At 39.7% G+C, this 12,330-nt stretch overlaps 1 protein-coding gene across 8 annotated transcripts in view; it reads left to right on the forward strand.

The window, feature by feature from the left end:
- Nucleotides 1-12,330, forward strand: part of RFWD2 (ring finger and WD repeat domain 2) — a 128,177-nt gene that overhangs the window by 13,915 nt on the left and 101,932 nt on the right. For all 8 annotated transcript variants that reach the window (XR_005861883.2, XR_003076415.3, XR_003076417.3 and 5 more), the window contains exons 6-7: nucleotides 610-678; nucleotides 10,611-10,670. Coding sequence is in view for 2 of the 8 variants with exons in the window: in XM_015290523.4 (XP_015146009.1) it covers nucleotides 610-678; nucleotides 10,611-10,670 (129 nt within the window). In the remaining 6 variants the exon portion in view is untranslated. The remainder of the gene's footprint in view (nucleotides 1-609; nucleotides 679-10,610; nucleotides 10,671-12,330) is intronic.

The raw sequence follows: 12,330 nt of genomic DNA on the forward strand, positions 1-12,330 counted from the left end.
TTACTCTAAGTTCTTAGCAAATTTGGGTGTAATTACTAAGCCGATGCTTCAAGGGGGTAACTTATTATGGAAAGACTAGGCATGCATGTTTTAGTTTCATCAATGACTTCATTGTCTTCCACTCAGGAAAAATCTTCGGCTGTCATCATGTCTTTTTACATAATCTCAAATGTTAGTTTAGGGAGATGTTTTTCATATAAGTATTTCATACTTCAGTATGCTATTTGCAGAAGTGAATGCTAATGATCTTCCAGGGTAGACAAGTGTGCAAAGAATGTGTATTGCAAAAGCAATTTCAGGTGCAGCAGAGGGGGAAAGAAAAGAAACACTTCCTTTTTTTTTTCAAGTAAGCATTTAGAAACACACAAACAAGAACTGTTACAAGGGTTTCTTCTTTCATGTAAAAACTTGTCATGAACCAAACAAAACCCTTAAAACCTGTGAGGCAAGTAAAACTACTGTTCTTAAAACTGCCTTAATAACCCATTTTCTTGTCCTCGTCTCTGAATGAAAGCTGTTTCTTTGCTAAGCAAATATATGAATGCTGTGTATGAATGCTTGTTACTCTATCAGTGAAAGAGTGGCACACCCTTATTGATTACTTTACAGGAGTCCCATGCTGCCCAGCTGCAGATCCTTATGGAATTTCTCAAAGTTGCCAGAAGAAACAAACGAGAGGTAAAGTGCTTTGTTTTTAGTTTGTGAGGTGGTGTCTGCTGCTTTCTGTCACTTCGTTTCTATTTAAACGATGTGGAAGTCTGGCATTATTTCAGCAAATAAAGGAAGGCATATTTGGGGAAGTCCTCATGCAGAGGACAAACACTTTTCCTTGCAATCTAATGTATTTACCACGTGGCAACTTCTTCTTTTTTGCCATTTCGTCTCATGCTGATGTAAATTTAATGTAGAATTTTTATCCTCAAGTTCCCTTCCTCCAACATGCTTCACCAAGCTCTACAAACAAGCTTTTTTTTTTGTAATGGAAAAGTTGAAAGACTGAGAAGGAGTGAAATTGTGGTCTGTCTTAATTTGATTTTGTGTATCAAATGCCATGACTAATGCTGTGTCAAAAAAGAATGAATAGTCTGTGCTCTTTTCTTACTCGTCTCAAAATGAATGTCTCAAGGAATGAAAGATGCTTCCATATCAGGTGCATTGTCTTTCATGGTTTGGAACTTGTTGCTTACTAACTGTCATGCGATAGTAATACACTCTGGTAGCAGAAATTTCCCAGAAACCTACAGAAATGATGGTGAAAGCCACAAAAGAATGAGCTTTCTGGAGGCACTCTTTGTTGAAAGACACGAAACATCTGAGTCCCAACAGCATGACTGCATCTTATTGCAAACTTCAACCACGTAAAGGTGATGCACATGAGCAACCTTGTTCAGAATGGCATGAGGATTTGTTTACACAGTCATCCTAAAGGAAGTTATCCTGAACATGTCCACAAGTAGACATCCACAGCCTTCTGATGAGAACCACCAACAGGGGCAATGGGAAAAAGGGGAAGGAAAAAAAAAAAGGGAAGAGAGTGGGGAAGTAAACCGAGTACAGATTAAAGATGCTTGTGTAGAGTTTGAGATTTGCTAAACTAGGTACAGCCTCACCTGAGAAGTGGTGAAAATATTGCTGATTAGGATACCTGAACTTCAAAGGAAAACATATGCTAGAGGATATCTTGGGTATCTTATACTAGAGGTGTCAGTGAAGATGTCTGCTTATTTTAATTCATATGAAGCAAACTATTTGTCTGAGCCTTCAAGTTTAAGAAAGAAATACATGTTCCTGTGTTTTTTCCTTGTTTAAACAGCAGAGACTTGAGCACTGCTTGAAACTGCTGAGACATCTTTAAGCTTTCATTTTTAAATAGCTGTTTTGTAGATTGCGGAGTCCTGTACGTCTGCTATCATTTTCTCATATGATATTTAGGATTATGCAGATAATGTCACAAATTTGACTCGTCTTTACAGCAGAACTAATGTGGGCTCTGACCACTGTCCAGCTGCACTCAATAAGTATCTTCTGTGAAGATTTGGTGCAGCTTGAGGGGCTCAGACATTGCCCAAGTTTCACAGTAGCTCTGTTTGGGAAGCTGATACAGAGCTTGGCTGGGGTGTTCTTTAGTTGAGTAATCCTGGGATGGTTCAGCTATGCAATGTTTAGGTCAGTGCCATGAAAAAAATAATGATTCTGCTTTGCACTACTGCAGCTGAAAGAGTAACAACAACTCTCACAGAAGGGTTTGTTGTTAGTGCCTGCTTTAGTTTATGTTTGGGTGGGATGCACAGCTTCTGTATTTTCTTTTTAATTTTTTAGCATGTGCAGTGTTCCTCTACGGACAATAATATTCAGCACCTGGCAAGCCTTTCCCATATCATCTGTGTTTGCCCTTAGCTTTACTTGTAATGGACATCACTTCTTAAGTCTAGGAATGGGGCCTTGGGAGCATCCTGAAGCCTGTTGGGACGGAGGATCTATTTCAGGTTCTTTCTGTTCCTGCTTATGTTTTTCCTCTGTTGCCAAGACTACTTCAGATGTTATTTCTTATCAACTCCCCCACCCTTTTGTATTCTAACATCAAATGCAGACTGTCACATCTCAAAAGACATTTCTGCAAGCCTGTCAGTTCTGAGCTTGCTGTAGTGGTTAGCATCTGGCCTTGCCATTCATCTTTTAGGAAATGAAGCCTTGTCAGAATTGCACTTGCAATCTTTCTTTTCACTTGATAGGAAAGATAAGAAACAATGGATAGAAGTGTGGAAAATACAAATTAGTCAGTAGGAAGGTTTCAGAAAAACTGTTTTCATCAATCAAGACTCCAGTTCTCCCAAAAGACTAAATGAATCCAGTTGGTTCTTCATAGTAATCCCAAGATCTTTCCCCTAGTCAGTGTTTGTTATGAATACTCCATTCTGTTTTCCAAATGATTTCTTCCAAAGGAGCTGCTGTCTGGGAAAGGATGTAGTTTATGCCTATGGTGATGATGCATCCAGTCTTAACTTGCATGGAGATGTCTGCAGAAAGGCTGAAGTGTTAATTTGGAAAAGGGGTTCAAATGACTATCTTAATAGAACAGTAAGGCACAGGAAAGGTTATCAGATCTTTAATAAATGTTAAGTTTCTTTTGATGCTTTAATAGGTGACTTTAAGAAATAAAGATGGAATTCAACATGCAAAGGCTCTGGAACGTTTAACGTATTTGACAGAGCTGTGAGTCATGTAAGCAGGCCTTATTTTTGTGGAGAGAGTCTGAAGGAACACTACTCTTTTGTTTTGTTTTTACTAATTCAAACCTGGTTCTAGTACAGATGACTGCAGAGTGAGTAATTGCAACTTCACTCAGTAACTTACAGCTTCTTTTGTGTATGATTAAGTGTCTGTTTCAAATTTTTGTCTTAAATCTTCAAAGAAATACAAAATTGCTTGGTAACTTGGTTTCCTAGTGTGCCTCTGAATATTATTTATTGCATGATTTTATTAACAGCTTTTATTAATTATAGATTGCAATTTCTTCAGGACTGGCAACTTTGTTAGTTAATACAGCTCTTGCCCTGGAGTTAGTGTACTTGTATAATATTTCATTACAACATGTTCAGAGCATATAATTTACCACCTGTAACTCTCTTTGCTTATTTCACTCATAAAAGTTTTTTCCTCCTGCCTTCATGAAATGGTGATGACTTCACTTCTTAAAGGAAGAGTTACATCTAGAAGAAAACTCTCTAGATTCATACTTAAGAATTCAGAATATTGCTGTAGTCAAGTCTTTTGACAAATGCCTCTTTCTTGCACTTTCATCATTTCTCCAGAAGATAAATGTGAAGTTCAGCACCTGCAGAAGTTTCCATTAGAAATTCTGTTTTGATGTGTTCATAACTTTCCAAAACATTGGTCTCTCAAGCTGAAATTTACTGCATGTATTTTGCACAAAGGTATTTGCACGTTCTTTTTCTTTTAAGGTTATGTTTTGTTTTCTTTCTGACCTATGGCAATATGGCTAAAAAGGAATGAAAAAATCCTTGGCAATACTAGCAGGAGAAAAAAAGAGTCTGACTTGGAAAAAGATTGAAAACAAATGGCTGAAGCCTGAAAATATTTTCTAAACAAAATAACGGGTAGTTTTATAGTGGATGGGTGTATTGATCATCCACAATAGCTGGTTTTCTCAAAGGCAAACATAGCATGGCTGTGTGCCCTTCCATATGTGTGCAGAGTTAATTGAATGCACACTTCCAATTTTTTCCATCTATTGGGCTCTTCTATTAAAATCAAAGATCCAAGGAGTCTAGAAGGTCAAGTTTAATAATGAAAAGCTTGACTTTGTGTTTTATTACTGTTTTCAAGGGAAACCAAATACATCAACCTGTGACTCTTTTAAAATTAGTAATTTGATGCCATTACCTTGGCTGTGTTACATAAATACTTTATTCAGGTTTAACTTTGTTTATTTTTAAATGATTGTTTGTTCACCTTGAGCACTTAACTGCTGTTCTCAGCTCTCTTGCTACCAAAACTCTGCTCTGTTATCAGTTTAAGGAGACTTAACTAATTATCTTGTTGTGGTTTGAACGCTAACACATGAAGCTACAGGCACCACCATATCTATGAATCTGTGTATTTTGTGTGCATATATAATTTGTCCTAAAGCACTTCTAGCACAGCATTTGATGGAGAGTCTGTTAAATGTTTCTATGAAGTAGCACACTTACTTACCCAAGGTGGATACAGAGTTTAACAACTGATGTCACAAATCAAGTTGTGCAGCGTATAGGTGATATCGTCCAGGTGCATTCATGCTTCTCTTGGCAGCTGTCACTACTTCATATTTATGGGCTTTTTGTTTCTAATAAGGTCACATTAAGTCCCTCATATTTACCAAACAAGTCCTTTTTAGTGTCAGCCAATGCAAGGGGGCTGTCTTAATCTCTTAAGCATTGCAGGACAGAGGAGTAGTCCTGAACTGTTCTCAGGTTGTCTGTGCTGAATGCTTGCTCAGCATTTCAGAATCATCATCACCCTTTTCAGCCTCAGATACACATCTATCCACCTGTCTCCACTTACTCCATCCTGTGAGCATGTTAAATACTAATAATAAGAGGAGTTATTAGTTATTGTGGGATAATTGCAGGGAATTATAAGCATGAATTCTCCACGGGTGTCATTAGCTTGTGTTAATCACTTCACCTGTCAGATCTTATTGTTCTGTGCATACACACACGGATGAACTAATGAATAAGCAAAAGGAGGTGATAGAACTAGAAATCAGTCATGCTCTTATGTTGTCATATAGTCTTGATTACGTTCCAGGGCTCCTGAGGTGAATTTATAGCTATAGTACTCTTTCCTGTGCGCTGCACTTAAATAACTGGTATTTAAAATCTATTTGCATTTCTAAGCTGCTCAATTAGACATGTGAGCTCTGACTGTAGTGATAAGCCAAGGATGCAGTTAGGGTATGAGCAGACAGCTAGGGATTACTGTAGAAATACCAGTGTGTAATAGCTGACTGTTATTTCTTACTGCGGTGGGGGAGATCTCCCTAAAGAAAGGAGGGTGAAACCTAATGCTAGCAGTTAAGTGGCCTTGTACACAAATTTATTAAACAGAATTGATCTAAATGTTTAAACAGGTTTGTTCCCTGCCTCGGCGATCTTTCTCTTGTGGTGTACTTCTACCTGACTGTGTCAGCAAGCATTCCAAGCATCGTCCCTACAACCTGACCAGATTTATTTTATGAGGGCTTGGGAGAAATTACAAGTATGAAACTTACTTGGTGAGCCAGGCATCCCCCCCACCTGCCTGCAGGAATTCTGTGTTAACCAGGATGTAGTCTTTAAACCATTGTTAGCTCTTCCCCCACTAAGTGGAAATGTATGCCATTTGGGGAAGTATTGACTGCAGGGAAGAAATATATCATCAAGACAAGTCTTATGGGTGGCCTGCTCATATGTCTAAAAGGCTTGTATCCCACAATTAACCAATGAAAATAGTATGCAAAGCCCTGTACAAAGACGAAAAGGATGCTCCAAAAGAAACCTTGTATTGTTTTCCGCTCATGCAAAGGCTTCATCAGTAAAGTTGTCAACAAATGGAATTTGGTGCCAAAACTTGTGGTTTAAAGGCCTAAAATCTCTTTCAACTCTGAAGATTGCTTCCTTGCCTACTTGATCTATGTAACAGGCTCTAGCAGAAGTAGTAATGGAAGGAAAACAATGAAGCATGTGAGACTTCCAACTGATTTCCAGGAAAAGCTGGTCTATTTCTCTGTAGAGCTGTATTTGAGATATTGAGCTTTATGGAAAGAAACTTGTCTCACTGGGTATGTGAACTGAGGTTCCACTATTGATATACTGAGTTTATATTCACCCAGTCCACTAGCAAATTTGGTAGAAGAACAAGATGTGGAAAGAGGATGTTGCGTGGAGTGTTTTTGTCTTTATTGTACACAGAGTGGTGAGTGCATGAAACTTTTAGATCAGAGCACTGTAGGAGTGTAGCTGACACAAAATAGCTTGTTTCCAAAAGTGTGAATCCAGAAGTTCTGTTTAAACTGTTCAGTGGGAGTTGCATTAGGGATCTTCCAATATTTCCTTAGAAAATATCTTCTGCTATTTCTTTCCTGTCCTTTTTTTAGAATTGGAAAGTCAGTTGGCTGAAGGTAAACGACTTTGCCTCGTGAGTTTTTCTTGGCTGTTTGTTTCCAGGTCATCTCTGTGGCACTGAGAAATTCTGCTGAGCCTTAGTCTAGTTAGTAGTACCTAGAATTCACCAGAGCAAATGAAGAAAGCATGAGGATGAAAATTCCCCCACTGTGCCCAACTGCATTTGTTGCTAGATAACCAACTGACATCAAATTCTGATCATGTTGTTTAGTTCTGTATAATCTGTAATTACTATTCCCAACCTAGATTCTTGAATGGAAAGTCAGGAGCATTTTGGTGTTGATGGTGCAGTTATCTCTGCATAACTGTAACTGAAGGATGTCCTTTCATGCGCTTAGTCCAGAGCTGACAGTTGATTTTAGAGAACTTTCTATCTAGACTACCCATAAGGTAGTGTGGTGAGGTTAGGTTACGGTTGAACTTGATGATCTTTAAGATCTTTTCCAACCTGAGCAATTCTGTGATTCTAGACAGCTTCAAACTCAAACTAGAGGGCTTTTGAGAACTGCTTGGGGATCTGAAAGGCATCTGATCTGCAAGGTTGTGTAAGAAGAAGGCTATGAGACCATATGTTACCTACTGTGGTAACTTTTCTTTTGTAACTGCATCGGGACCACAAAAATGATGAGGGTGCTGGACTATCTCCCTTGTGAGGAGAGGCTCAGAGACATGGTTCAGCCTGAAGAAGATTGAGAAAGGGATATTTTCCAATTGTAAATGGTAATGCAAATATCTAATGGGAAGGAGTCAAGTGGATGAGGCTGGACTCTTCAGCGGTGCCCAGCAGCAGAAGCAGGGGCAACAGACACAAACATAAAGGTTCTATACTAACACGAGGAAAAACTTCTTTACTGTGAGGATGACAGAGCACTGGAATGGGCTGCCCAGAGAGTTCGTGGAGTCTCCTTCTCTAGAGATACTCAAAGCCTACCTGGATGGATCTCCAGAGTCCATTCTAACCTCTGTGATTGTGATGTCTCTTTCCTTGACTGTTACTTTTACTTGCTCTTTTGACCTATTACTGCTAGTCTGTTAATTTGAATGAGAACATTGCTAGTAGTTACGCCTCTTTTTTTTTTAGTTCTTCATCAGCCTCTGAAATGACTGAACTTGGAAGAAGTTGTTCTTCTGGTGTGGGAGTCAAGCTGTGCACTCTCACTAGAATACTGTGCAGCTGATTCACTGCGTAAACTTGTCTGTCTTTGAAGTTTTGCTTAGCTGAGACTAGCTCTGAGTTGTACCATTAGCTTGTTTTTCTTAATTGCCATGCAGCTCTATGACATACTATTTTTCCAGTCCATTAGTTCTTGACTTGCATGTTCTGAAGCTCTTTTTTTCCAGAGGCTGTAAAAAGTGCAGGCTATTTTGAGGTCATCCTCTTCCTTTTGTCCCTGTGCATTTGTGTGATCTGGGACCAGAACGTTACATACCTGCTTCTTGTAATTTGTTCAGAATGGAGCTGAAATGACTAAGTTTGTTACAACAGCTGAATTGAAGACTGCTGCTTATTCGCAGTGGCCCTTTCAGTTTGGGGAAGGCATCCGTGTCTGAGAGTGCTTCTCTCTTTGCATTTGTTTAAGCATTCATTCTAAGCATTATGCCAACCTAATCTAAAGCTTGACGGAAATGATTCTGCCCATCAGTGAGACAGGACTTGGCTTGCTTTTTGAGCCCAAGAAGACTGAAAATCAAACAGGGCCTATAAATCTGGGCATAGTATGAGGACTATAATTCATTTAGCTTTCCTTAAATGTTTCGCAGTGTCTGACAATTACAATTCAGCAGTCTCATTTTTCAGAGTAGAATTGGAATGAACATGGACTGATTTAAGGACTTTGATAGACGAAAGCAAAACCATGAGATATTTGAGCTACCAAAAAAGAAGGTCTCAGTGCAAGTACTGGTAACTCATTTGATGCTTATGGGGTCAGAAGACTCTTCCTGAAGTAAACATGCAACACACTCACCTCATTGTCTTGGGTACTTCTGGCACTATGCAGTAGTTACTAAAAGCTGGCCAATGAAGTATCTCTGCTCCGGTGCCTATAAAAAAAAAAAAGTCTCCTGGTTACGTGATGGCAACAGCCATCAGTTATTTTTCAGTCTTCTAGTTTGGCCGTGGTCCAGTACATTGTAGAATAGCTGATTTCCTTGCTGTAATTTTGGAACTTCTAAGTGAGGTTTTGTAACTTCTTTTTAAATAAGTTCATAGGAGTAGGGGACTAATGGTATTTGACTGCTAGAGCTGAGCACAGGCAGGGTCCATGCTGTGCAAGTGTCACTTAGCTTTACCACTAATCTTGGAGCTATAGCACCACCTGCTATTCTTGCTGTAGGTTTTGCAAGTGAAAATGGAATTATCTGTTATGTGTAGTGGTTTGTAAATTATCTGTGGCAGTCTAGGTTTAAACCATTAAACTTGTGCTGTCTGACTAAAATTGTGAACTGAAGACTTCAGAGTAGGGTGGCTAGGATATAGGTACAACATCATCTCATTCCGAGGAAGACGCTGCCATCTTAGAAATAGGTGTGAACACAGCAGTCCTGTCTTTAGATACAGAAGCATTCTTCATGTCAAAAAGGTAGATTAAAAGAATGGATTTTCTGATGCAGAGCGTGCCAGTATTTGCAAGGCTGGTCAATAGTGGGAATTTTAGTCTTTAAGCAAAAGATTGTCATTTTAAGGAGCAGGGCCTTTGGGGGAATACGTCTTCAGAAACAATCTGCCAAATATTTTTGGGAATATGCTGTGCTAAGAGTATTATGTAATGCAGTACTAATAATTTTGGTTTTGGTCAATTTGATATTCCCTCGTAAATAGAGTAAGACAAAAATGTGACTGGCCTTCAAAGAATGTGGTGCTTAATGCACTTTCAGTGGACTTGCCAACTTGATAATAGCTTCTGGTCAAATGCCACAGTATCTATCTGTAGATCTTTATGACAAGGTGAGACAAGTCAGGTGGACTTCCTGTTCTCTGTTAGTTAGGGTTGTTCACGTTGGTGAGTTGGGCTTGCACAGAAGCTGGGGTTGGTCTGTTTAGAGCTCTCACCTAGCATAGTGCATGTATTTGAGTCTTGAGAGGCCAGGCACAGGCTGTGTGCGTGTCTGGATGGGAGATGTCTACTGAATGAGGAGTGAGAATTAGAGCTGGTGAGAGCAGGTGATGCTCTTGCTTAGGAGTAAGCAGTAAGCACCCAGACTGTGGCCTCACTGTGTGTGTGTGAGATGAGTCAAACCAGGGCAATGTCTGATTGGAGAGGGGAGGGAAAAAAGTGTGACCCCAAAAACGGAAAGGAAATGGTGGCTGGTGAGTTTGGAAGAAGTTCCCTTCTGAGCCTTTCACAGACAGACCTTGGTTAGATTGGCTGGAATCTGTGGGGTAACCCAAGGTTTTGCACCTTTTAAAGCAATGCCACACTTGCTTGGTGCCAGGAGCAAATCTCTCCCTGATCATAATAGGTGTTTTTGCCAATCTGAAAATCTTACCAGAAACTGTAACTTGTCAATTAGTAGGTTAACTGCTAGAAAGAGAAGTGCTCATAATGCTTCTTAGCTAAGTATTTAATATTGTCTTGAAGGATGAAGTGATTGTCATCTTGTTCATGGTGTCTTTGCCTGATCATGTTCAGTGCTTGTAAACAAGTTATAAATGTCTTGCACAGAAGGTGCTATGGGAGTGTGGAAGTGTAACTTTGAATAATGTGGATCTTTGTGTTTAAAATCAAAGCACATCGTGCTCTTGCTTTGTACCATTTCACGGTAACTGTCTTAAAAGCAGTTTGTGCATACTTATGTTAATCTATACGTATGAACATCTGCCTAGTGACTTCTGAATCATTTACAGTTACAATAGTTAAGGTTTCTCTCTGAAAAGATCTTAATTTATCTTGGCGGTGGTGCTGTGCAGATTGATTTAGATTTCTCCTGTTCTCTTATCCACAGCAACTGGAACAGATCCAGAAGGAGCTAAGTGTTCTGGAAGAAGATATTAAACGAGTAGAGGTGAGGTGCCCAGACGTTGTTCTGACTCTGGCAATTTTTCTTTTCCATCAAGCTGTCTGCCTTGCTGTGGGGCTGATGTGTTAAATTTATGGCGTTTGCTTCAGTAATGGGAAAATGAACAGATGATGCTCTTTCTTTAATTTGTTCACATAGTTGATGTGCACAGACTACAGGTTAGTAAGAGGGGGGGGCTTTATTGAAATCTAGCTCTTAAATAATCATATCTTTCAATTTATTTATGTGAGTAGTGTTTTAGAATAATTGCTAGAAATCAACAGCCAATTTATTGATCGCGATTTATGATTTTTCTGTTGCCCCATTCTGGCTGTCCATACAGGCTGTTTAAATCTTAGCAATATGCCACAACAGAAATGGAGATGCATTAGGGGTGCATGAGAGAGCTGTAATGCAGTGGCAGGGTAGGAGCAGAATCAGCTCCTACTGCATGTCGGAACAGAAACCATCTGCTACTTCCTGATCCTCAGGATCCTCCTGAGATTTTTTTTTTGTTTTGTTAAGAATTATTCTCTAAGTGTTTGTAAGCCCATCAGCTCAGTCCTGCTATCCTCATTCAGTCCTTTAGGTTTCTGCTTGATCCTTTCCCCCAGTCATTCTAGTGTTTTGATTGTGAGGTAAGAAACTGTTTTAGGAATGCATCAGATTCTGCCACCTCTCAAAGTAGATTTCCCTTAGAGCTTCTTGGGAATCAGTTTGCATGGCTGCTGTTCTTCTTGCTTGCCTCAAGCAGTCAGTCCGATCTCTCATCTGTTGCCCAAAAGCCTCTTAGATTTCTACATTTATGTTGAATTTATACACATGCTGATGAATTATCAAAGTATAAATAGAACTGACAGCTGCAGGAACTTCCCTTCAGCTGATAGCTATGCAAATTGTAGTTCAGCAGATAACACTGTTTCAAGCTGGCTTCCCTGAGTCTTTCTCAGCTCTTGGGAAATAAATATACCTTAGCTTGTGAGACTGGTAAAATAGGCCTTCAAATTTAGGAGAAGCTATTCTTAAAGCTGTGGGGTCCCTTGGAGAATATCTAGCCACCTGCTTTTCTGCTCTTTAATCAGGCAGTTCAGCAGGCTGCAGCTGGGGTGTGCATCCAGTGTGTGACAGTGACCTCAGTGCTGACCTCTGAAGCCTGGGATCTCTCTTGTCACAAATATCTCACTTTCTACCTAACAACTAATGGGCACCTAGTGGGAATTTTAAAAGTACCAGTAACATCCTGGAACACTTTGCCCCCCTAACTAATGAGCTGCAGCATCCTGCATAGCTACAATTTCTCAAATGGATTAAAGATACAGTCTTGTCCTGGGCGCACTGCAGAGATTTAGTCTGGAAGTGACAAGGCCAAGTTTGTGTGCAAAGTTTCCCTTGTGCACCTACTCCACAAAAGACTGATAGATCCTCTTTTAAGTCTGGGACACAATACCACCTTTGCCCTGTTGTCTTGTGGCTGTTCTTGCCTTGACCTACATCTGACATTACTTTATAGCTGCAAAGGTTACTAGATAAAAGTTAGCATGTGTCTCAATGTGCTTAGAGCTTGCTTGTTCTGCTGTGCTTAAGGGAGGTGCTGGGTTAGGGACTCTTGGATGTTAACTAAATCCACTGGTGTTTTCTTTCTGTTTGAGTATAAACTTTACAACTG

The sequence above is a fragment of the Gallus gallus genome, chromosome 8 (assembly GCF_016699485.2).
Source record: "Gallus gallus isolate bGalGal1 chromosome 8, bGalGal1.mat.broiler.GRCg7b, whole genome shotgun sequence".
NCBI classification, from domain to species: Eukaryota; Metazoa; Chordata; class Aves; order Galliformes; family Phasianidae; genus Gallus; species Gallus gallus.